The sequence below is a fragment of the Notolabrus celidotus genome, chromosome 15 (assembly GCF_009762535.1).
Source record: "Notolabrus celidotus isolate fNotCel1 chromosome 15, fNotCel1.pri, whole genome shotgun sequence".
NCBI lineage: Eukaryota > Metazoa > Chordata > Actinopteri > Labriformes > Labridae > Notolabrus > Notolabrus celidotus.
The window spans coordinates 6,051,828-6,077,246 of record NC_048286.1 but is presented as its reverse complement, the minus strand read 5'-3'; the positions used below and the strand labels follow the sequence as shown (position 1 = coordinate 6,077,246).

The following is a 25,419-nucleotide window of genomic DNA, read 5'->3' as shown; positions in this document are numbered from 1 at the left end:
CTGGAAGCTTGTACTAGTTTGAGTTAGTGAGGCTGAATGCAGCCTCAACTATATGAAGCCTCAAAAAGTAATATGTGAGGCAGAGTTTCCATTCCCAAGGCACCTCTAATGTGGAAAGACGTACCAGTTTGGGTAAGTGATGCTGAATGCACACTTAATGACAAAGAGTCTCTAAAAGTAGTATGGGAGGCAGAGCATTCATTCATTAAGCACCTCTGACGTAGGAGCATGTACCAGTTTGGATAAACAAGGCTCAGGACCAAGCACTAAACATAGGGTGACCAAACTCTTCTGTTGCTGTCCCCTCCCTCTGGAACTCTCTCCCAAAACCCATCTGAGACCGTTCTAAGCTGCTGAGATTCAAATCATCAGTCAAAGCCCACCTCTTTTGAATTGCTTTTAATTGCTGATGTTGCTGTTCTCAACCTTTGTTTTGGTATTGTATCTTTTGTTCTTCTTTTATTATGTGACTTTTGTAGAGTATTATAATTATCAGTTGAATGTGGGCTTAAATATCTAAACCATTCAAAAGTTGTATGGGAGGCAGAGCTTTCGATCATCAGGCCTCTGTGGAGGCATGTACCAGTTTGGATAAGGAAGACTAACACCCCTCTTTCAGGGTTATGGTTAGAGCTCTCCCTTAAGATGAAGCCTTAAGTCAGCCCTTCTTTATTCCCACAGTGAATCTACTGCTGCTATAGGCTAATTTTATCAGGGGTATCCGGGCCTTATCATGTAAAATTGCTTTGTACACCTTTAACTTCAATGCATGAACATTTGGCCCAAGTCCTGATGACAAGGAAGTAGTGCAAGCTTTGGGTAAACAATGAGTGACAACCCATATCTCATTAGAATATTTTTATTAGATAAACAAAAATATTTTTGGATTTACAATTCAAACAAGGAAGTAAACTGAAAAGAAAACACCTGGTAAAAGATGGAGCAATTTTAAAACAGCCAAAGACTACGTGCAGAGAAATATAACCAAGTTGATATCAAAGAAAAACTAAATCCACTACTTTTTATTGAATTAAACAGAGTCAGCATTCTTCTTTGAACACAAACCATGAGGATGTGTTTGGACTGCCACAGGAGAAATCATTATGTTGTAAGTAATATAAACAAAAAGATAAACACCAACTATTACTGAACAAGCTTTGGCAGCCATAAAGGAGGGTCTGTAAGATACTATCATAAAACATATTCAGAGGAACAAACTGAACAACTACAGGAACCGGAAAAAGCAAGCGGTTTTCAAAAGTCACTAGACATCAACACAAGATGATATATTTTTGTTCAAATAAACTTTAAACACACATACAAAAGAGAAAAGAAATTGGCATCACCCTTTAAACAGAGCTTTTTAAATATGCAGCCATAATCAAATACAGTTTTATACCACAGTGGATATCACTCATTTGATAGACATAACTTGCATGACAGTAAAGCACAACAATTCCATTTTGAGTTATCTGATGATGGGGTTACAAAAACGTAAGTATTTTTAAGGATAGAGTAAACAATTAACAGAATCAACAACTAGCTCATGTGTTTCTTAAGGAATAAAACTTGTGGAGAGAAATACTTTAAATTTTGATAATTATCCAAACTGACACTTTGGTTTTTTTTCTGTGCTTTGAATCATTTCAAACACTACATTCAATTCACTGTACTAATAATAAATACATTATTCTTCTGGACTTTCGCTAACACATCCAGATAATCCCTTTTTATATCAGCTTGAAATACTTTTTAAACTTCAGTGTACGACGCCAAACATAAGAGATTTTGAATTCTTCCGGTTCGCTTTTCAAAAACCGTTTGAACAAAAATAAGGAAGGAACTTCTACACAAACTGAAAACTAGCAGGCAAAATCCAGGAAATCACTTCACTGTGAAAATGTTTGAAGCTAATTCTCCTTTTTTGCATGAAGGAATGCATGAACCAAGAATAAAAGCATTAAACACACATGACAATATCAGGTAAACACTTTTGAGTTGCCTTGATACAGCTGGTGGTGGATCTGCGTAGATTAATGTGCACCTCATCCGACCTCGGAGAAACTTGCTGGTAGCGAGACCTGGCTGACCCCTTACGGTTTTTCATAATCTCTGAACTTCAGCGGGACATTTTCAGGAAGCACCTGTATTTCCTCTTCCTGTTCCTCTTCTTCGGCTGGCTCTCATTGGCTGGCTCTCACCAGTGCACAAACGCGTCAGCAAGCTAAAGTGTGTGCAACACTTGAGTCTGTACATGCAAAGAGCACAAGACAAGAACAAGAGCGAAACTGACAAGCTCGAGCTGTTCGAATTCCCCGGGACACTTCTGTCTTCAGGGTACACCATGCCTGAGTGAGCAGAGAAACAAAGACGGTCCAAGCAGTTTTTGCTCCAGAGTTTTCTTTTCTTTTTTTTTTTTTTTGTGTTTGGCTGTAGCAGTTTGTAAACAGGCCCTTGTCTTCAGCCCGTGACCACAACCAGCCGCCGCTACTCGGCTTTGTGGCAGTAAATGTCTTTCAGTGCTTTCAGCTCTTCAATCAAGGTCTTGTTTTGGTTTTCCAACACAGCCACGCGGTTTTCCAGACATTTGACATACTCTTTCTTTTTCCTGCGGCATTCGCGGGCTGCCTCCCTGGAGAGGAAGAGAAGAGGGGGAAACATGTTTGAGTCTCTTGATGAAATATGAAAATCATTAAGGCAGCACTGAGAATGCAAACTTTCTACCATGAAAGAGAGAGCAGGTGTTTGAGAGGCTAAGTTCATGTTTTAAACTTCCACATTTCAGTCATGTTGTCCCAAACAACTATTCTGCTTTCCTCCAGCAAGATATTCATATCAATCATTAACGTTAAAGTGTCTCGCACACTAATAAAAGTAGTTCTTGTTTTATCTTTCAAGCCTCCTGAGCAGCAACACAACAAGATCCACCACTCCAATGATTACTCTCTTTACATCTTGTCCAAGAACATAAGGGTTAATATCTCACTCAAGCCCAGAAGTCATTCAGCTTTATCACCATCTCTCGCTTTAGGCACTGTCTCCTACCTGTTTTTCATGAGTCGGACCTCCCTCTTGCGGGTGATCTCCTCGGGGTGGTGCACTGGGGGGCTCTGCATGGAGCTCGGCGAGGTGGCCATCACGATGCTCTGGGCCAGGCCTGAGTTCGGCGAGCGCAGCTGGTAGGAAGGGATGTCTCCTGTGGCAGCTGTGAGGAGAAGATGGGAAAGAGAGTTAGGAGGCAAAGTCGTGTATCTTACTTTCATTCAGACTTTTCGATTACATTTACAGTTAAACACTCATCTTAACATTTCAACAGAGGATGTTTTCACACCAGCTTCAGCCTTATCCTCTCTCCTTCCGGCCTTTAAAGGTCAGTTTCCTTTGAGTACCTGACCAAGCCTGTTGCCTTTTCTTGTTCTTTTTTTGCTCCACTTCTTTCCACATACATAATTATTCTATAATGCAGCAAGGGCGAAAACAGTAGCTGTGAATATTTCATATCTTGTGCAGCTTGTTATTAGGCCGTAAACAGAGGCTCGGCAAACAAAAGCTCTCTTAGATTACCAAAGAAGTCTGTTTAAAAAATACTTTGTTATTTATTTCATCAGGAGGCAGTAGCAGGGTTGAAAAAAAACAGTTTCCAACCAGTTAATCTGCCTCAGTACTATCAGTTATGACCTGATAGCCTCAAACACTTACTTATCAGACATGCACTCCTCCTGAAACGGCCATATTTTGTTTAATTCTGTTTTATTGAGTCCCACATGACCATGTCTGGACTCCTCCTGGTGCAACATGTGGTTTAATATTAACAGCATTGTTCACATTTTGCTCTGTTGATTCATGCTCAAAAGGAGGAATTCATGTCCTGTGCACTGAAGCTTTTCCCTCCACTGACTTGTCCTACTTCCTCTGAACTTGTGAGCTGATATTTCTTGTTTACCACACTTTGACCCGTGTGTACTACTGATAACGCAGGTTCATTGTGTTTGTCAGTAAGAGGACACTGATTATGGAAAAAAGCAGCTTTGTGCACGCAGTTAACACGCTGCTTGAGTTGAGTCATCAATGAGATGACTCAACTGTTGACTGCTCTGCCTGCTGTCTCTCTATCACACTAGTTCAGTTTCTCTTTTTCAATTTGTTCCTGAGAAGTTTCGGTCCTCTCTCCTACCCCCCTGTTTTACTGCGCACACACTCATTCAGCGAAGACAGCACACAGACGCACACGCATTTACGCACACGCATTTACGCACACAGAGCGTCTCTCTTCTTCTCTCTCTCGCTGTGATAACAGAGTGACTCTCGCACTGCTGACGTCAGTGTGTGCGTCTCACTCGCCCGTTTTGCATTCCCTCTTCCATGCCTGGCCTCTGTTCCAGGAAACTGGAGTGACGTCAAGCAGACGACTATCTTACCCACCTCCCCCCTCACCACCACCACACCAATGACACCCGCCCCCTTCAGTTCTTACCCCCTCCCCTACGTGCCTTTCTGCCTGACAACCACTGGAGTGGTTTGGAGAGCAGGCAGAGTCCGTGTCGGAGTGTTTGTGTGTGTGACACCGGTAAACAAACTAACAGGAGCATAGTTGAACAAACTAACAGCATACTTCCTAACCTGTTGGATCTGCTTTCTTCCTTTTTTTTTTTAAAGCACAGCATTAAACTGTCATTCTGCTTTTCCTGTGTTGAAATCGGAGGGACAGCTGTCAAATCTGCGGCTTGCTTCTTCCTCAATTCCACAAAGCATGAAGTCAAAGTCACTTTAAAGTAGTTTAGAATAAAAGTAATGTATCCCATCGAGAAAATGAGTAGTTTTGACATCTGATGCGTGAAAGATTTGCTCATGCTCAAGAGAAATGATCCACAGGAACAAATGAATGTCACTTGTTTGCCTCCTACAGGTGTAACACCTCATAATTAATGGCACAGAGCTGACAACACACGCACAAACATGTCAACAACAGGCGGTAAGAGTGAATGAAACATACTTTCACGCATACGACATTATAAAGAATGAAAAAGAAAGTCTACCTGACTCTGTCTCATCCCCAGTGACAGCCATCTCCTGTCTCCAATAATCCAGCACCACGGCAGCAAAACACCACAACACAAACAGAAAAAACACGCTCCTTCTCTTTAATTCTTCTTCCCCGACTCGAACCTCTCTTTCTCCTTCTCTCTGTTTTCCCTCTCAGCTCTCTCTCTGAACCGGAGTGCTCACTCGTCAACTTTGCAGCCCGATTACAATTACAGGCATTGACATCACAATGACATCACTCCTGCCCGCTGAAGTCAGTAAAACACCCTGGATTAGAGTTCCTCCCACCCTCCCCTCGCCTTCTTTTCCCTCCCTCCCCCCTGCTGATCAGACTCTGAAGCACAATGTGAGCCGGGCGGGCAGAGAGAGAGAGAGAGAGAGAGAGAGGGAGGGAGGGAGGGAGGGAGGAGGAGGGGGTGTATTTTTAGCACCAGTGACGCAACTAGAGAGACGCTCAACAAACAAGAGGATATTGTGTCCCAAGTGGCTGCCATGCAAACTGTTGAGCACCCTGATTGAAGTTAGTTTTGTGTCTTAAACGACCAGGGGATATATGACGGAGGGAATACAGATAATTACGGGTTTAAAAGTGCTGAATTTTACAGCACAACAGTCATTAAACAAAGCTGAGGGAAGATATTATTTGCAGTTGTAAACATAGTGGACTGATTGACTGCTGGGAAAGTCCTCTGCCACGCAGGAAGCCATGCCTCTTAGGTTTTCAGTAACTTCAAAAGCAGATTCTTCTAAAGCCGCCAGCCAATAACTCTGTGGCTTGGGGTTGGGTGACAGCAACGGACTGTATAGAAATAAAACAAAGAAGCAGCGTCATCATTACTTAACAGAATAACTAGAAAGTTACAGCCAATAAGAAAAGCATGCTTCAAATAATCAGCAGAGATGGGATCTGATTGAAAAAAACATAATTTCATGTTTTAAAAACACTGGTCATGATATAATAAAGTAGATTAAAAAGGAATATTAATATTTATTTTATTGTATCATCCCTAGAGCAAACAAGTCTTTCTTGTTTCATTGTTTCATGTATCCTGGGGTTTACCCTGCAATCTCCATCTTAGAAAGTAAAAGCTTAAAGTGGTAGCATTAAGCCTCTGTAATGGTTCTCAGGATGACAGGAGTTGTCAATTATTTGAATGTAGTTTGTTCCAAATATGTCATTTTTTAAATCTTTAATGACATGATCAGATATTGTTTTAGAAATGTTGGCATATCATCTGGTTTGACCGTCTGAAGATTACAATTCAGCTTCTTTAAATTTTCTGGACATTTTCTGGAGCTCTGCCTCCAAAATATTCCAAAGTTGTTTGTTCACACATGTCCCTCAGAGTGTGATGTTTTCTCTGTTTGGCAGGGCAGTGGTGGGTTTGAGGGGGGGGGTGGTGAGTCTCAGGAGGCAGGACATGACATCAAAAGATACTGTGTCATGTTCAAAACATGACTGTGGGTGAAGCTCAAGAGACTGATGCTATGATGACAGTGTTTGTATTTATACCAGCGCTACATGTAAGCGGACAGATGTGCAGACATCTACGCTGCTCTGGTCATTAAAATGATTCTCCTTCTGCTACCTCAGCTGTTTCAGAGAGACTCTTCATCTCCTCTATCCCTCTCTCCAACCCCAACTCTGTCTCAGCAGATGTGTGTCTAACATGAGTCTGGTCCTGCTGGAGGTTTCTGCCTGTTAAAGGAAGTTTGTCCTTGCCACTGTAACTTGCTAAATGCTGCAAAGGGCTCTGCTCATGGTGGATTAAGATGAGATCAGACTGAGTCCTGTCTGTAAGCTGGGACTGGATCTTATCCTGTCTTGATGATAAGATAAGAGATTCCTTTACTCGTCCCACAATGGGGAAATTCAAGTGTCACAGTAACAGAGTAGACAGTGCAAAAGAAATATATAAAGCAAACAAGAGCCTATAAAGTAACAATTATTAAAAAGTTATTAGCAATTCAAATTAAAATCAAAATTAAAGAGGTAAAAAATAAGCATATCTTAAAGTCACACATATATATATACATATATATATATATATATATATATATATATATATATATATATATATATATATATATATATATATATTATGGTTATTATTAATAATATAAAACAGAGTATAGTCTATACCTGCTCTGTTTATAAAGAGTCTTCAGATAACATTTGTTGGGATTTGGCGCTTAAAAAAAAGTAAAGATTGATTGATTGATCCTGTTATGTTTTGCTCTCCTGGTTTCATGAAATACTGTATACATCATCACTCATTTCTACATAAGCTCACTGCAACTTGGGGTCTGGTATGGATCTGTATCTGTTCACACATGCAGCTCACCTTGAAAATTTCTGCGAGTTTTGAGCATAGACTGTATAAAATATGTGACGTCACCCATCTGTTTCTGAAGCGCTGTTTTGAGGCAAATCGGCGGCGGCAGCCATATTGCTGCTGTCAGGCCAGTGTGGCGTAAAGAGGCGGAGTTTGAGCCTCCTAGCCAACAGCTGCAGTGTTCCTGCAGTCAGCTGTGCCTCTCAATGGAAGACTTGTAATCTCAATATCTTCAAAATTGCCGCGTTAGAAAAAAATTCAGCCCCCTCACAGTGAGAGGACATCGAGAAATGAGCTATCCAGACTACACTCGTCTTTTGTACCAGGCTGTAAACATGTTTATTTCTGCTGTAAAGATCGGCTTTTTCCCATTCATGTGTATGTGACTTCCAGTACTTCCAGAGCCAGCCTCAAGCAGATCCTTGATGAACTGCAGTTTTTAACACTTCCGCATTGGACTCATATTTTTAGACCGGAGGTTGCCGCTTGGTTTTGAGCCATTTGTGCATGTGTGAATACAGCTTACGTTAGTGAGAGGCCACATGATTTTAACACTTTTTAATCACAATTCATAACAAATGCATAGAAGTACACTGGTGAAGGGAAGATAAGTACAACACGATTGTTATGAAGTGTTTTTATAAGGAGAACACTTTAAACACTTTGAAGTAGTTCAGCTGAATGAAATGGCTTCACAGCTGAATGAAAAATAAAAAATCTTCAACATGTTTTCTTTGCATCGCCGTCATTGTTTTGTTTTCTGTGTGCAACATTTCGACCTTATTCAAATACAAAAAGCACAGAAAAATCAAGTTTCAGTGTGAGAATTCAACAAACTGCAGTACCTTGGGTGTCCACTTGAAACAGTCTCAAAAAACCAAGGAGAACCCATTAGTTTCCATGTTAAAATCAAGCGGCAACCTCCGGTCTAAAAATATGAGTCAATGCGGAAGTGTTAAAAGCTGCAGTTCATTGAGGATCCGCTTGAGGCTGGCTCCGGAAGTACCGGAAGTCACATACACATGAATGGGAAAAAGCCGATCTTTGCAGCATTAATAAACATGTTTACAGCCTGGTACAAAAGACGAGTGTAGTCTGAATAGCTAATTTCTCGATGTCCTCTCACTGTGAGGGGGGTGAATTTTTTTCTAATTCAGTAATTTAGAAGATATTGAGATTACCAGTCTTCCAATGAGAGGCACAGCTGCCTGTGGGAACACTGCAGCTGTTGGCTAGGAGGCTCAAAGCCCGCCTCTTTACGTCACACTGGCTCGACAGAAGCAATATGGCTGCCGCTGCCGATTGGTCTCAAAACAGCTCTTCAGAAACAGATGGGTGACGTCACGGATACTACGTCCATATTTTTTACAGTCAATGGTTAAAATGTGCATATATACAGCAAGATAAACATGTTTACGTCTGTCTACAGCCTGGTACAAAAACATGGTTTAGGCTTCATAACAGAGGTCACCGAGACAACATCATGTTTGACTGTTTTATACATTCTGAGGAACACATCTTCAACCATGTACACATCCCTACATGCAGAATGATCAACAGCAACCTTCATTCTCCTGTTACAGCTGGACATTACTTTGAGAAAATTGCACATTTGTAAAGAGACAGAAGGGGGGCAGAGTGTGAAGAAAGTGGTGCTGTGTTCTCTTTAGCCCGGCACTGCGTGAAGAGATTTTTAGATTGAAGGTCAGATTTGTTTCCTCGGCTGTAACCTTTATGTCTGCAGTCTTTTGAAATAAGTTGGGCCTGTTTGTCCTCTCTGTTTGCTTCTATCACTCTTTTTCAAACAACAAGTCTGAGGGGAAAATATACCGAAACAAAAAGAGTGTTTTTTCAGTTGTTGTGGGTTAACCCTCTGGATGTTTATTGACACTTTAACTTTACTTGTTTATGTTATACCTTTAAATACCATCCTCTGCTGTTACATCATATTTTGTTTCTTTTGATTTTATAATTTAATTGACATAAGTCTAAACTCATTTCCACGAACAGAGGCTGTCATGAAAAAGAAAGCCACGGTTCATTTTAAAGAATCGATCCCAAAACTAGAACCTCACTGCGTCCACATGTCTTCTTCTCTTTTGTCCTGATACTTTATACTTGTCCTTGAAACATGTCCCTATAGGCTGTCTAACAGGCAACCATTAGTGGCTGCTTCACAGCCTCTAAGAGTGTGGTCCTCGTGGTGATGACAAGGTGACTGTGATGAATTAGCACATGTATGAGTCATTGATATGAAAACCCTGCTGCTTTTTTTTCAAGGATGGCAAAACAGAAACAACAGTTCAATCCTCCTGACTCCGTAAACGCTGTAAAAACAGGTGCAACGCCCCAACGTTTGACTCCTGCTCTTAAAACACGGCCTCTAGATAATAGAGGAGGAGTAATTAAAGATGAGTCAGGGTATTTGCTTTTTATTTTCACACCTTTCATCAGCCAAAACATCCCGAGAGGGCTTCTTGGAGGTCTTAATGCCTTAAAGGTAGACTAACATGTCTAACTCAGATTCTCCTTCACCAAACGTTCTTAAGAACAACTTTGTTCTTTAAACTAGAGCTGGGCGATATTGAAAAAGATGTTATCATGATAAAATATTTCATATCAATCGATATCGATAATTATCACGATAAATATGAAATCATTATTTCATTTAAATTAAATGCAGATTTTTGCTCCTGAGCGAAAGTTGAAGAAACCAGACAGTTTGTTAGTTTGTATCTGGATTTAGTTTTCTGATGAACTTCTTGAATCCATCATTTCTGACGGTGCTAACAGGAAGTAGGTCTTTAATGTAAGATGAGATTTCTGTGAAGTTTTAGTTTGTACATTCTTGTTTTTCTTAGGTTGAGGTTATTTGCATAATTTGATTACATTTACAACAAAGATCAAATTGTGTACTGTGTATCAGTGTAGTAGAGTACTGTTTTGAGTTGTGCTCTCCCCTTTAAGATTACTAAGGGTTATGGGCAGAGTGATGTTGTTTCCTACAGTGCAGTGAAGGCATCACGGTTATTCAGTGTTCAGTTGTCCTACAGTTGCAGTGGAAATTAAGTTAGAAATGCACAGCTGAAGTCGTCTCTGTGCCCTTCCTTTACCCACATCTGAAAGTTTATGAAGTGTATGAAATTAATAGTTAACGCAGAGTCGACACAGTGTCAGACTAACAACTCTGCTTTGAGTTGGTAGGATTTGAGTTTTATTCTGTGTCACTTTTATTATGTGTCGCTCATTTCGACTGTGTTCACATTCAGCTCCAAACATCATTAAGCCCCACCTTCCGCTCACCTTGCGACATGATTGGCTGGTCAATTCTGTCTTCTTCTTCTTCTGTCTAATGTTGGGTTGCAACTAGCGTTTAAGGCTCACTAGCGCCCCTCCATTTTAAGTGGCTGGGGGGTGTAATTACATGTTTATACATATATACATTTTTTTCTAACATTCGTCATATATTTCTCAAGAAAAATTATATCACGATAAGTATCGTTATTGATTATAGCTCAGCCCTACTTAAAACCCACAAACCATGGATGGCAGACAACTTCCTTCAACTCAATGACTCAAAATCAGAAATTATTTTATATGGCCCAGCGGCGAAAAAAAACCCTCATCATGAACAATCTAGATGAATAAGCCATCCACGTAAAACCATCTGCAATGAATCGTGGAGTCATTTCTGACCAGGACTTCAAATAAAGAAAGTTTTCCAGTTCTGCTTTCATCAGCTCAGAAATATTTCAAAGGTAAAGTCCATTATTTCATCAAAAAACTCATTCACGCTTTATTTCCTCCTGCCTTGACTACTGCAACACACACACACTGTTCAATCACATCAAAGCAACAGCACTTAGAGTAACATCTCTGTGAAGTCTTATCATAAAGGGAGAAAAAGTTGAGAAAAGTCTGTCTCAGGATACTCTCCCTTCAGATTTGAGATCAAACTTTTCATTTCACAAGTGATATCAGCGAATAACTGTGTTTATATTCACAACCAGTGCTACGAAATATAACAAAAGAAACAAATCAGCTCATTTATGTTTCACTTCTAGCAGCAATAGCTCTGTTTCATAAAAACTACATTATCTTTTTATTGGAGTCCAGTGCGCAATTAGTTCATGATTCAATTTGGGCATCCTCTTCTCCTCTGGATCCTATGTGAGTTCCAAGTGTGGCCCTGCAGGCTCATGCCCTTATATGGGCGTTTAACTGGTGTACACCAATGCTAATTTGCAACATCGAGAACAAGCTTCAAACTTTCGAGGATGCAGCATTCAGCAGAGCACAGGTGAGAACAATTCTGCTGTTAAAGAAGCGTTCATGAATCTGATGTAGACTTCTCTCTCTCTTTAATTTCAGAACAATTTTAAGATCAAGTTTTGCTATGTCGGGTGAGAGTTAGAGATGAAGGTTGTTTATATTGCCACAAGATGATAATTGTTCAGTTTCTTAGCCGAGGAATAACTGACAATAACCATGATTCTTTGCCACTTATCCCAGGACTCATGCACACATTTGAGTAAATTGACCCTTATGACTTGACCTTACCTTGGATGAGCACCTGTCCTCCCTGGATGTAGAGCTGCTGTGGGGTGTCTCCTGGCTGAGCTGCACTCTGCAGGATTGTGGCTCCGGGCACTTGGGTGGCAGAGTCAGCTACCAGGGCTTCAACTCCAGGGCTTGCCAGCTGGATGGCTCTCCCCGGAGTGAACGTGACTGTGGGGTGGAAAAGTTGAGTTATTGCTTGGCTGCAGTTTGAATGTAATGGATTAACAGAGTGGGGTCTGGTATCTGAGTTTAAAAGCAAACGTTTTATTCATAGTCCTCAGAGAAAATGTGAAACAGGTGATGACGTTTGAATCGAACTCCTCTCTGAGCAGATTTGAACTAATTAACAAACAGACTCAGTGAATTACTGGATATTATGTGAGTGTTCAGTGACTTGGAGGTCATTGTGGAAATTACAGTTGAACTGAATCTTCCTGTCGACTATAATTATGAAGACATACAATTACAGGGAACTATATTTACTGCACCTATATCGTCAAAATGACTGTAATCAACCTGCTGAATCTGTGAGATGTAGGCTAAAGAGAAAGTGAACAGTACTGAGACACATTTCTAATGTTGTCAAACACTCATCAGTCTAACATAGCCAAAATTATACACTTTGATACACATGGTGCATACAGCTTTGATGAAAGGAAGAGTTATTAAAAAAGTCACCAACTTTTAAAACATATGCACATCCTCAACTCACTATGTTATATTTAAATTCCTGTTAGAACCCAAATCACCCAAACAGATCAGATTTCTCAGCATTTTCCTCTTTTATCCCTGTTTGTCTTTTATTACTTTTTGTTTGAATCTCTTTATTACCCTAGAATCTCTTTCTTTTATTTATTCCTAGAAACTCTATTTATTTTATTTATTCCTAGAATCTATTGATTTAATTGATTCTTAGAATATCATTATTTTTTCTTATTCCTAGAATCTATTGATTTGATTGATTCTTAGAATATCTTTATTTTATTTATTCCTAGAATCTATTGATTTTATTGATTCTTAGAATATCATTATTTTATTGATTCCTCGAATATCTTTATTTTGTTCATTCTATGAATATATTTGTTTTATTCACGCCTTGAATCTCATTATTTATTTGATCTTTTCCTATTCCTCTCTATACATTGTGCTGTAAACGACATATTTGACATATTCCTCTCTTATATTTCTACTTTCTTTATTTCGTCACGCTTCACAAAACTTTCTGTAATACCCAAATTAGGGTTAGAGCTACTCTCAGGATGAAAAAGTTAGAGAATTTGCAAGTCATAATATCGTGAGAATAAGTCACATTTTAAAGAATAAAGCAGCATAAAAAAAGGGAAATTAAAAAAAGAATAGACTTAAATTTGTTGGAATGAAGTCGTAATCTTATAAGCATGAAGTTGCAATCCCATGAGAGAGAAGTTGTAGTAACAGACTTTGATCTATACTTTAAACAACATATAGGAGAATACCAGAGGAGCAGCCAGCTGTCTGCGGTAACATTAAGAATATGGATCAGAAGTGTGCACAGACTTCTCTTCTGTACAATAGACTCAATTTCTTCCACAATATTCAGAATTCTGTTACTTAAGACGATGTGGTGCTGATGGGCTTAAAGACTGGATATCTAGTTATTGATGAGAACCATATTAAAGAATAATAATTAGTGCAGGCGGCTTGCTGTTCCTCCTACCTTCCCCTTCAAAATAAAATACAGGGCTAACCATAATCAAAAACATTATTTTTTTTCCTTATTCATTTACAACTTCATTCCCATTAATTTGAGACTTAACATTTGTTATATTGTGACTTTATTCTCATAAAAGTATGATTTTATTCCCCAAAACTCAATTTTTTCCCTTCTCTTTAGGGGCCCTCATACTGCGTCGGACAATATGACACAAGGCAAACCACTTCTGTGCACAGGGGCCGCAAAAGCAACAAGATGTAAACAAAATAAAACAATACTTAATATAAAGTTAAATATATTCAAACAAAGTCAACATTACATTAACGATTTTTAATACATTATTTTTTTGTTTGAGAAAATCAAATATATGAGTATGTATTTTTTGTTTTCAGTCACTGAGGTTGTTTTTCTATGAACCTATGAGTACATGCTTTAAAAAATGTTCTGTTATATATTTCTATTTATCATTTTATTTATTCTAGGTGTCTTTTTTGTTATTGTTGTGAAAAATTGTGCTATTGGTACATGGCTTTGAGTAGGATTTTTGATAAGTGTATCACAACTCCCAAGATGCATTGCAGCAGGAGGTATTTAAAATGAGCATCTATTGAGGTGGAGGGCTTTCTGTTTTTGAACGACACAGTCACACTGTTTAAATACGCCACAGCTTCGGTTTGTGCCTCTGGTTGAACTCCATGTTCTCAACTGATAGACACAAAAAAAATATGTGATTTATTATTCATAACAAAACAGCCAAAGAATGCTGTCACATTGTAAACATGAAGACGTGAAATTTAAGACCCAGTCCAATTTGCTATCCCATGAAATATTTACATGGAGTCAATAAAGTGATGCAAGTGCTGCTAAGATGCCCGCTCATGTGTGTACTGACTATACTGTCCCGAGCTGGTCTGGTAGATGGAGGTCGGCCCTGCTGCTGAGGCTAAAGTGGAGACCTGCACCTCCTCCTCCGCCTTCTCTTCATCGATTTTAGGAACAGCTGGAGAGTCTGATGAAAGCTCATTGAGTATTTTCCTACGTGAAGAAGAGATAGCATTAAGTGCTTTCACAGGATCGTTATCACACTTTACACACAACACGCTCGCGCTTACTGCTGACATCTTCTCACCGGTATGACGGACGCCTGGAGAGAATCTCTCGTCTCTTCTGGTTGCGCGTGACGGACTCGTCATCCTCCCGCTCCGCTACTGTGGCAATCTGTGGAAAAGAAGAAGAGGTGACTAATCCGCAATATTGTTTTTTCTTTTCTTTTGGCAACATCTTTGATGTTTAATATTATTTCTGAGGGGGCGTCGTGTTCTTTTATGAGAGAACTGGGATGTGTTTGAGAAGAGACGGATGACGTCAAAGAAGGAACCTTAATCTCTAACACATCACATGTCTCAGCAGAGGCTTGACGGATTTCTATGACACATCTTTATTTCATTGAATCCTGATTTCTTTTTTTTAAAAGCTGAAACTAAATCAGTGTTGATTTTCAACCTGCACTAAAAACACGATCATATCCTAGAGCTGGGCGTTATTTTAAAAAATGCTAAAATTAAAATCATTATTTTGTTTCAATTTAAAGGCAATTTCTTGTTCCTGAGAGAAAGTTGAATACATTTTGGTAGCTTGTGTCTGGATTTAGTTCTCTGATGAGCTCCTTGAATCCATCAGTATTAAGTCCACAGTTAACGCAGAGTCGACACAGTGTCAGACTAACGACTCTGCTTTGAGCTGCTAGGTTTTGAGTTTTCTTCAGTGCCTCTAGTTTCAGCTGTTTACATTACGCTCCAAACATCTTCAAGCCCCGCCTACAGGGCGTAAAACTAACACCCGCCAAGCGCCAATGGCAAGAACACACACCCGCCAGTGGCCGATGGAAAATTTTGTTACTGATTACTTTGAAGGTTTTTAATGTCATGCATGTTTTATATCCCTGACCTCTGAGTAGTGATACGTTCAATAAGATCCTCAAGCAGTCTTTCATATCTGATAAAAGCAGATTTTAAGCAGCAGGCACTTGCTGTCTTGGCTTCAGAACAATCTGGTAACAAGAACTTGACGTTGTATAACTGGTAACTTGCATTTGTTACATTAAAAAGAGGTTGTTATTATATTATTATCCCTATAAGCTACCCCTAATTATTTGAGAATGTTTGAGTCAACGCCCTCCTTTCTCCAAGCAGCTTTTCACAGAAGTATGAAAAACCTGTTTACATTTTCTCACCCGATATTAACAATAATAATGTAATAATGATAAACCATGAGTTTAACAAAGTTGTGTGTTATCAGTCAGTGCACTTGTATGACTCATGCTGGTGTGTAAGCTTCACACAGGCTGCTTTGGCACGGTGACGAAGGCGGAGGCTGGGTTACGTGAGGTCAAACAGAAGTGTGTTGATAATACAACCGCAATCCAGAGAAGTTGGAACGTTGTGTAGAGGAATTGATAGTTTGCATATCATTTAACACTATATTTATTTGAAAATAGAGCAAAGACAACATATCTTATGTGTAAACGTTTATGTTTTTAAGAAAATATCATAGCATTTACCACCGTGTTGCACCATCTCTTTTTTTAACAACACTCTTTAAGCTTTTGGAACAGACAGACCAGTTTAGCACCTGGACTCTTCTACTACAGAGCCATGCTGTTGTGATACATGCTGAATGTGGTTTGGCGTTGTCTTGCTGAAATGTGTAAGGTCTTCTCTGAAAAAGGCAGAGTCTGGATGTCAGCATATGTTGCTCCAAAATCTGTTTGTATTGTTCAGCATTAATGGAGCCTTCACAGATCACAGTCTCTACTTTTAAGATGAGGCTTGAGACTTTCCTTTTGATGAAGCTTATAGTTAGAGCTGGCTCGGGCTTTGACCAGCTCTTAGTTATGCTGCTATAGGCTTACGGCCAAATTCCACCAAATCTGTGTCTGGTTCGACCCAATCGGTCACGGCACTGGATCTGATAGGTTTCTATTCTAGTCAATGTGTTAACTTCCACTGGATCCACTCCATTGCGTTCCGTTTGCGTCTCTGATCCGACAGGTCGGAGTCCTCCGGATCAGATATGCAAGATTTCTATTTTTGCCAGATGCAGGAGCACGACGCATCAATCTCAACAGAGCAGATGGAGCGGGACAGGAAGTCAGGCTCCAAAACAAAATGAAAACATCCGGTAAATTTTCAGAATAAAAGACTCTGTGTTATCACCAGATCGTATTTCACTTAACTACAACAACAAACCGTCATGATGAGCGAAGCCAGGCCTGGAGACATCAGGTCAGAGGTTTTCAGAGGACCAGAAAGACAACATGGATGAGGAGAGGAGGAGGAGAATTCTTGATTCAGTAATTACTGCGGGAAACCTCGGTCACATGACTCCAGCTGTCCGGTGGTCCTGCTCCGTGCTGCGTTCTGAAAACGCGAAGAACGAGAGAGCACGGAGCCAGACCGCAGTGGATTGGACATGGACCGGACATGGATCTGGTGGAAGTCCCGTGTTCGACTACCGGGGGGATCTGAAATACTAGGATCCTATCTCACCCCCTCCCCCCACTCCCACATCACTTACTTTAACTCTCCCTGTCCCATTGAAAGTTACTAACCATATACTTTCTGAAGTTCCTGAGCTCTCTTGTCTTGTAGGTTCCTCTGGATCTCTGCCGTAGACGGCCGGCTGCTCTGGACGTGCTGGATACCAGCCGCAACAGCTACTACTACTGTCCTTCTCATCACTGTCATCTCTTCCTCTCTCTTTCTCTTGTTCTCCTCTATCCCTCTTTCCAACCCTAACACGGTCTCAGCAGATGTGTGTCCAACATGAGTCTGGTCCTGCTGGAGGTTTCTGTCTGTTAAAGGAAGTTTGTCCTTGTTACTGTAACTTGCTAAATGCTGCAAAGTGCTCTACTCATGGTGGATTAAGATGAGATAAGATCGAGTCCTGTCTGTAAGATGGGACTGGATCTTATCCTGTCTTGATGTTGGGTCTTTGTTAATCATTTAACACAGAGTACGATCTAGACCTGCTCTGTTTGTGAAAGTGTCTTGAGATAACGTTTGTTGTGATTTGGCGCTACATAAATTAAGACTGATTGATTGATTGATTGATTGATTGATTGATTGATTGATTGATTGATTGATTGATTGATTGATTGATTGATTGAAGTCAGTCAAGACATGACTCTGTCAAATCTTTCATATGGTCTAGAGGTATTTAAATTGTCTGGAATAACTTGAGACTTCTCTGCAGACTTGGCATGGACTTCATCAACTTGAGACTTGCTCAGTTAAATCCAGAATTGACTCTGACTTGCGAATCATTGGAGAGTTGGAAGCTAAACTCAAGTATAAATCATATCAGAGGCGATCTTATAATCTCACCAGGGCAGTTTGGACTGGAGGTGACTGTATGACAGACATCTGAGGGGTCTGGATGACCCCTTGGACCTGCACAGTTTGACCGTCAGGTAGCTCGACGATAGTCACAGCAGGAGATTCTGCAGCCACTGACTCCTGCTGGGCACCAATGGAGACATGCAGAGTAAATACTACAGGTATAAAAATGACTTGAAATAATAATAAAGCGTTTGTGTGTACCTGAGGGTCTGCAGGAGTTGGACTTGCTTCATTCTGGTTCTCATCTCCATTTTTCACAGAATCATTTAAATTGCTGTCCAGCTTTGTGGAGTCCAATGTTTCCATAGTGTGTCACCTGGAGGAAATACAAACAGGAAGATCATCAATTATTTTATTCTATTTTATTTTATCATTACTATTATTACTGTTATTATATTTTTAACTATGTAAGTACATTGTTTTAATTCCCTGTCCCATGTTTCTAAGCTGCTGTAACCAAAGAATTTCCCCCAATGGGGGATCAAATAAAGCATATCTTATCTTAGGCCTTTCTTAGATTAGATGACCCATACACAAGGATGACCAAAACTGTAGGGTTAAACAGGATTATGCTTCACATACCTCTTCTACTTCTCATTATGATGATTTCTAAACATGGCTAAATCTTAAAAAAAATGTTCTTGCTTTCCAAAGAAGTTCATAATTGATGTCTCCCTTCAATGGGACCCTTATTTTCACACTGAGAGGTTTCAAGTGTGAAACCTTTAAGTTAATGTTGTCTAGCCTTCATTCAACCATCTGCCTCTCCAAGTTTACAAATGTGCTTTCCAGTAAAAATGAAACATAGACATTTCTATGGAATTAAAACATTTTTGAATGTTATCTTGCCTTTTTACATTTGCAAATAGCACAAGGTAAGGGAAGGTATAAATGTGAAGTGAGTCGAAAAAATACATCTTGAAAAAAAATATGAATTTATTATTTTTACCCGTGCAATAACACACCTTACTATGGATTTATAAGATAGAAGTATGATCTATCTATCTATCTATCTATCTATCTATCTATCTATCTATCTATCTATCTATCTATCTCAGTTGAAAATGTCCTTGCAGTAAAATTAAAGCTACACACAAATAAGTATTTTGTTTGCAAGTTTTGGTTTTATTTTGAGAATTTTAAAATAAAAAAAATGTTTGTAAGACGTTTTTGAATCAAACTGGACGCAATGTTATATTTGAAGAGTTCATTAGTACTTATACTTCTGCGTCTCCCCTACGCAGCAGGGGCTGACGCGGACATGAGCACCACATACTTGTGCGTCGGTGTGTCTGTGTCACGCAGCAATTCTCCGCCGAAACACTTGAGGGCAGTGTGGTCTCTCTGAATGTCGGGTCGTCTGCTTCCGGCCCCGCTACGATCTCTGTTTACTTTTCCACAGAGTTTCAGAGCGTGTTATGTTAATCTACAGCTGATACATGTTGCTGTTTATCATACAGATATGATTACATGAAGAATAGAGAGGAGGAGATGAAATACACAGCCGATGTGCGGCCGATGTCTGGGATCCCGGAAGTCCTGTTAATGCGGGAAACACAGTGCCGCTGAGCGGACCAATCACAGGGCTTGTGGCCCGGGGCGATTCTACATTTTGGAGGAGGTGCACGTCAGCTACGTGCGTAGGCCTCTGCGTAGGTACGGGAGGCTACGCCGTTGATTCGACGGTAAATCAACCTTTACTGTGTCTGTGTTGTAAAGGGACCTGCCTTGGGACTACGGAGGAAATTTAGCATCTGTGCTAAGTCTGGCGCATTTACATTGATGCTCAATGCATTAATGCTGCTTAATGTGCATTGTCCCAACTCAATAAACAAAAAAATGAAATAAAATGAAATTTGCAAAAACAGATAACTCAATTGTTTCAAAATGTTTCAAAAAACATTTTTTTTATACAATTTTTATTTAACCCTCCTGTTATATTCGTTTCTCTGGAACAGCAATAATGTTCCTGGGTCAATTTGACCCGGGACATATGCAATTATCCAAAAGTGTCAGAAGCCCAGGTTATCCCAATACACATTTTTGTAATCTAATTTTTAACTCCATTACTAACCATTTAAATCAAGATTTGGTCCATTGATGTTCTTTAATTCTCACCGATCATGGTTATATGTGGATTTTTCATTAAAATTCATGTTAAAACTTTTTTTAATGTAGGCCTACATTGGAAAACCCAACCTATATACAATAGTTTTACATGACAAAGATTTTTGTTTATTTTATTTTAAATTTTTAAAGTTTTATGAAGTGATCCTCTTCTGTCACATGCTGCCCAGATTTTTATGCTGCATTTAGCTGGTTTAGAAGGCATATATTCAGTGGCGGAGCCAGACAGTTTTGACCTGGGTGGTCAAACTGGGGCACTGACTGTTAAGGGGCTGGCCAGGCGTGGAAAACATTAGGGGCTTACCCCAAACCTAGTAGGGTTACCACCAATAATCACATCTACTTTAACTTCTTTTCATAGAATAATGTAACAAATGTTACAAATTTGTAGATTTCTAATGTTAACATTAAAAATGTAACTCGACAGAGTGTCAACATTTAAATATGCTGAACTGAACTCTTTAAGGACTCAAAATGAAGATGATTGTCCAAAAATCAAAGCATCAATAAAAATAACATTCAAATGCAAAGAAACTACTGTCTCTGCAGCTTGTTGAAACACAACAACACAATAACTGATTTGAATATAAGTAATGCCTCTGACATGGCAAATGGCCAATCAGTTTTCGGAGGTGTTCATGGCCACCCCTGGTCACCCCCTGGCTCCGCCACTGCATATATTGCCTAAAATAGACTTTAAAAAGGGTCAATTTAAACGCAACATAACAGGAGGGTTAATTGATGTCAAGAAATAAAGTAGAGTGAAAATACTCACACACAAAAAAACACAAAACCAGACAAAACAAAGAAATAACAGCATGTCAGCATTAGCATGGGATTAGTTTGCTAACATTTTTATTAAGTAAATGTGACATTACTTATTAGAGGTATCTTGAAAAAAATTTAATTTATTTAAAAAAAAAAAAGTTAGCTTTTTTTTGCAAATGAACTCTTCATTTTATAAATGGGGTATTTTGGGAATATTTTATTTTGAAGAGACGCCGTCAAATGACTTCCGACATCCATCTAACCCACTCGAAATTGATGCAGCTTTCAAACTTGAGCAGAAAGGAACTGCAGCCAGCAGAGCCCTCGAGAATCTGCCTCAAACTCCATGTTGGTCTGATTATACAACAACCAGAGCAAAGTGTTAATGTTTGCACACTGTCCTCCCAATGTCCGTCCGCCGCCGAGCAATAATGTGACAGCTTTGTTGTGACTTACCGAAGTTTTACGTAGTCTGACTCGTCACTAATTACAGTATGGGTGGACGCTTCGCCTTCGCTCACGTAGTTTCACGTCAGCGCTGATGATGCTGTGCCGAAAATGTCGACCGACGAGTCAGTTTAACGTCGAAGATCGTCGAGGTGGAGCAAGAGGACTCACTCCTACTTACTTCCGGGTTCGCTATGCTAGGAGTGAACATGTTCTTAAAAAGCTTACTTAATGCTGTCTAAATGGGTGACAAGTCCAATTAAAATGCTGAATATTAGAAACATATTCATATGTATGGAAATATATTTAATTTAAAGCCTTAAAAACGTCTTCTGTGCTACAAAACTGTGTTCTCATAACCCTAATATGACTGAATGGTGGAGTTCAACTCAACAGAAAAATGTGAATTCACGAGTAAACAGGACGAACTTTTTAGCAATGAGTTGTAAGAGAAAATGCAATAATGTTTTTAGAGTAATATTCTGTTGAGTGCATGTTTTGTGTTTTTTTTTTCAAGCTAAAACAGAATAACCTCAAGCCTAAAGGAACAAAAAAACACAGTTAATGTTTGCACTGAATACATTCAATTATTTTTATGTAAAATAAGCATCTTACATGCACAATTAAGGAGAATTCTGAGTGTTTTATTGGTGTGACCTACCTTATTACAAAACAGAGTAATGTGGCCATCTTCTGGTTGAACAAGTAACAACACTTCTCTTTGACTATTCTTGTTTTTTTTTGTTTTAATTGTATTAATTGTTTGCTGCAGGGCACCTTTGAAAGGGAGACTTTGGTCTCACTGGGTCCTGCTAAAATAAAGGATAAATAATATAAAAGTAATTAAATCGCACTGTGTTTTTCATACAGTGTTTTTTTGTAATAACATGGTACAATTTATCTGTACAATAAATTACCTTACTATCTATTAATACATTAGAAGTGTACACTACATACACTGCTTGACAAAAGTCTTGTCACATAAGGATATAGTGGAAAAGTGACAGAAGGTGGATTTTTCTGATGAATCATCCACTGAACTGCATCCCGATCGCTGCAAATACTGCAGAAGACCTGTTGGAACCTGCATGGACCCAAGATTCACCCAGAAAACAGTCAAGTTTGGTGGAGGAAAAATCATGGTTTGGGGATCCAGTATGGGGTGTGTGAGAGATCTGCAGGGTGGATGGCAACATCAACAGCCTGAAATATCAAGAAATTATTGGTGCCCATTACATTCCAAACCAAAAGAGAGGGCAAATTCTGCAGCAGGATGGTGCTCCTCCTCATACTTCAACCTCCACATCAGAATCAGAATCAGCTTTATTGGCCAGGTATGCTTGAAAACACAAGGAATTTGACTTTGGTAAACTGTGCTCTCTTTGTACAAGGCATAAGAATAAGAATAAACATCAGCTATAAATACAAAAGAACAACAAATAGGCATGACTAATATGTACAGGCTAAAATAATATGATAAAGTGCAGTGGTGAGTAGCAGTAATATGATAAAGTGCAGTGGTGAGTAGCAGTAATATGATAAAGTGCGGTGGTGAGTAGCAGAGGTAGTTTTTACATTATAAAAATAGTAGTTGAATAATACAAAAAATAGAAATATGGAATTCTGCTTGGAGAATTGTTGCATTGTATATTTACATGTGTATTTACAGAGAGTATTGATCCAACAGGTATGACACTGTTATGTTTTAGTGTTCATCAGAGTGACAGCCTGGGGGAAGAAACTGTTCTCATGGCGGGTTGTTTTGGCGCACAGTGATCTGTAGCGCCTGCCAGAGGGGAGGAGTTTGAAGAATTTGTGTCCAGGGTGTAAGGGGTCAGCGGTGATGCTACCTGCCCGTTTCCTGGCCCGGGACCGGTACCAGTCCTGGATGGGGGGCAGGTCGACACCGATGATTTTTTCTGCAGTCCTTATAGTCTGTTGCAGTCTGTGTTTGTCTAGTTTGGTTGCAGATCCAAACCAGACAGTGATGGAGGTGCACAGAACAGACTGGATGATGGAGGTGTAGAACATGATCAGCAGCTCCTGGGGCAGGTTGAACTTCCTGAGCTGACGCAGGAAGTACATCCTCTGCTGGGCCTTTTTTCTGATTGTGTCTATGTGGGAGGTCCACCTCAGGTCCCGGGAGATAGTGGATCCCAGGAACCTGAAAGAGTCCACAGTAGACACAGTTCTGTTCAGGATGGTGGGGGGGGGGGGTACTTTTGTTTTGTTGTAATCTGAGGAGATCAGATTGGCCACCTCTTTCTCCTCTTTTAAATCTCTTTTAAAAATACACTTTTTAAAAGAGATACTATTATTTATCAGGTAGTATCACTAGCAGATTTTTACTCTCTTTATTCTTATTCGTTGTTTAGAGTATTTCAAGATTAATCTCAACCTCTTATCTTAACCTTTTTTTATTTAGCTTTCTGTGATTTCTTCTTGCTGTCACCTCCCTGCAGGTTATTGCTTTTTTATTCTTTTATTCTTTTTCATTGTCTTCCTAACATTTCTTTTTTATTGTCTTTAGTTTCATTCCTATTTGTAAAGCATGTTCTAACCCTGTTTTGAGAAATGCTTTATAAATAAAGATGATGATTATTATTATTTGCTTGTAACTTCAGAATAGGGATCTCTGGGGGAGGGACCCCCAAGGATAGAACAGTGGAAGAAGGTGTCATTGTTTGCCATATGCCATGACCTAAAGTGGCTGGGCTTTGATGACATAATTGACCTTTATAAATGAATACAAGTATTTCATCTAAAATTGCAAATGTGCATCTTGGATTTTTGTCAGTTTTGCTGAATTCCTTTATTTGTCTCTGACTCTGGTTGACCCCAGAGCCTCCATCTGTCCTCCTGCATGCCAGCAGAGGTCCTGCTGTTCAAACAGCGCCCCTGCTGTCATCAAAGAGCACTGCTCCGCCCGGCCAAGTCCCCTCCCTTAATCTCTGACAGCGTGGTGCAGACAGAATTCAGAGCTGTTTGTATGCCTTCTGCAAAAGAATGAAATGCTGGATGGAAGAAAATACTTAAATCGCAAAATGACCCTGTTTTCTTGTGTAAAGTACATTTTTCAAGTTAAAGATTGTAGCATTTGACCTTTGCATGAGTTTTCCTTGTAAAAAAAATCAATTTGATGTCTTAACATGTGTCTTCCTTAAGATTTAATCTCATGCATCACTTGTTTTTTGTCATACATTCCCAACATAAACCATAAAGCTTCTTTTTATTATGTGGCTGTAAATTGGAATGAAAGAACAATTCATTGTCACTTTCCTCTAAATCATATGGCATCAGTAATTCTGGCCTGTGTCCCTGTCCCCCACTGCTTCCCCTCTGGTCCTCTCTCTTTCCTCACCCTCCAACCTCATCCATCCTCTTGGCACTGTCCGGCGGTCAGAGGGTGGATGATCCAGATGGTGGAGCACCAGCAGCAGAAGGGGGATCCTCAGGGGGGCACAAAGGCCTGAAATCAAGGGGCCAAACATGACCTGGGCCAGACAGCTCTTTAGCACAAAATTAGCCTGGGATGAACAGGTAACACAAAGACATGCTGTTAATACCATCAAAGAGGAATTGGACTGTCAGTTATGGCCTTTGCAGCTGGACCAGAGGCAAAGATCCATCATTTAACCTTAGATTACTTTGTTACGGCAAATGAACAGTTGGATGTATATTTTTCAGGAAGTTATGAGGCTTCATGGGAAGCTGACATACAGATATCATTCACAGACGTAGAATGGGTTAGGATCATAGACTGTATAAAATATGGATGTAGTATCCGTCACGTCACCCATCTGTTTCTGAGTGCTGTTTTGAAGCCAATCGACGGCGGCAACCATATTGGAAATGCAGAACTCAACCAGGCATAGTGTGACGTAAATGGGCGGGGTTTGAGCCTCTTAGCCAACAGCTATGTGTTCCTGACCGGGAGTTAAGTCAGTCATGTCCTTATTTGGGCAAAAACTCGTAATCTTACTATCTTCTGAACCGTCGCGTTAGAAAAAAATTCACCCACGCAGGGCCAAGCCGTTTTTTGAAC

The 25,419-nt window shown here is 39.7% G+C and overlaps 1 protein-coding gene across 2 annotated transcripts; it reads right to left on the bottom strand.

Moving 5' to 3' along the window:
- Positions 1-1,007: 1,007 nt before the first annotated feature.
- On the bottom strand, positions 1,008-21,526 carry LOC117826217 (cAMP-responsive element modulator-like). Of its 2 annotated transcripts, none has more exons than XM_034702123.1 (8): positions 21,384-21,526; positions 18,234-18,348; positions 18,018-18,152; positions 14,762-14,850; positions 14,525-14,667; positions 11,940-12,107; positions 3,046-3,205; positions 1,008-2,632 (listed from the first exon to the last, which is right to left on the bottom strand). In XM_034702123.1, the coding sequence occupies exons 2-8, from the start codon at positions 18,336-18,338 to the stop codon at positions 2,488-2,490; spliced, it is 945 nt and encodes a 314-aa protein (XP_034558014.1). In that variant the 5' UTR covers positions 18,339-18,348; positions 21,384-21,526; the 3' UTR covers positions 1,008-2,487. The 2 variants fall into 2 exon arrangements, with proteins under 2 accessions (XP_034558014.1, XP_034558015.1); XM_034702124.1 differs by having other exon boundaries at positions 18,018-18,149; positions 21,384-21,525.
- Between the last annotated feature and the right edge of the window lie 3,893 nt (positions 21,527-25,419).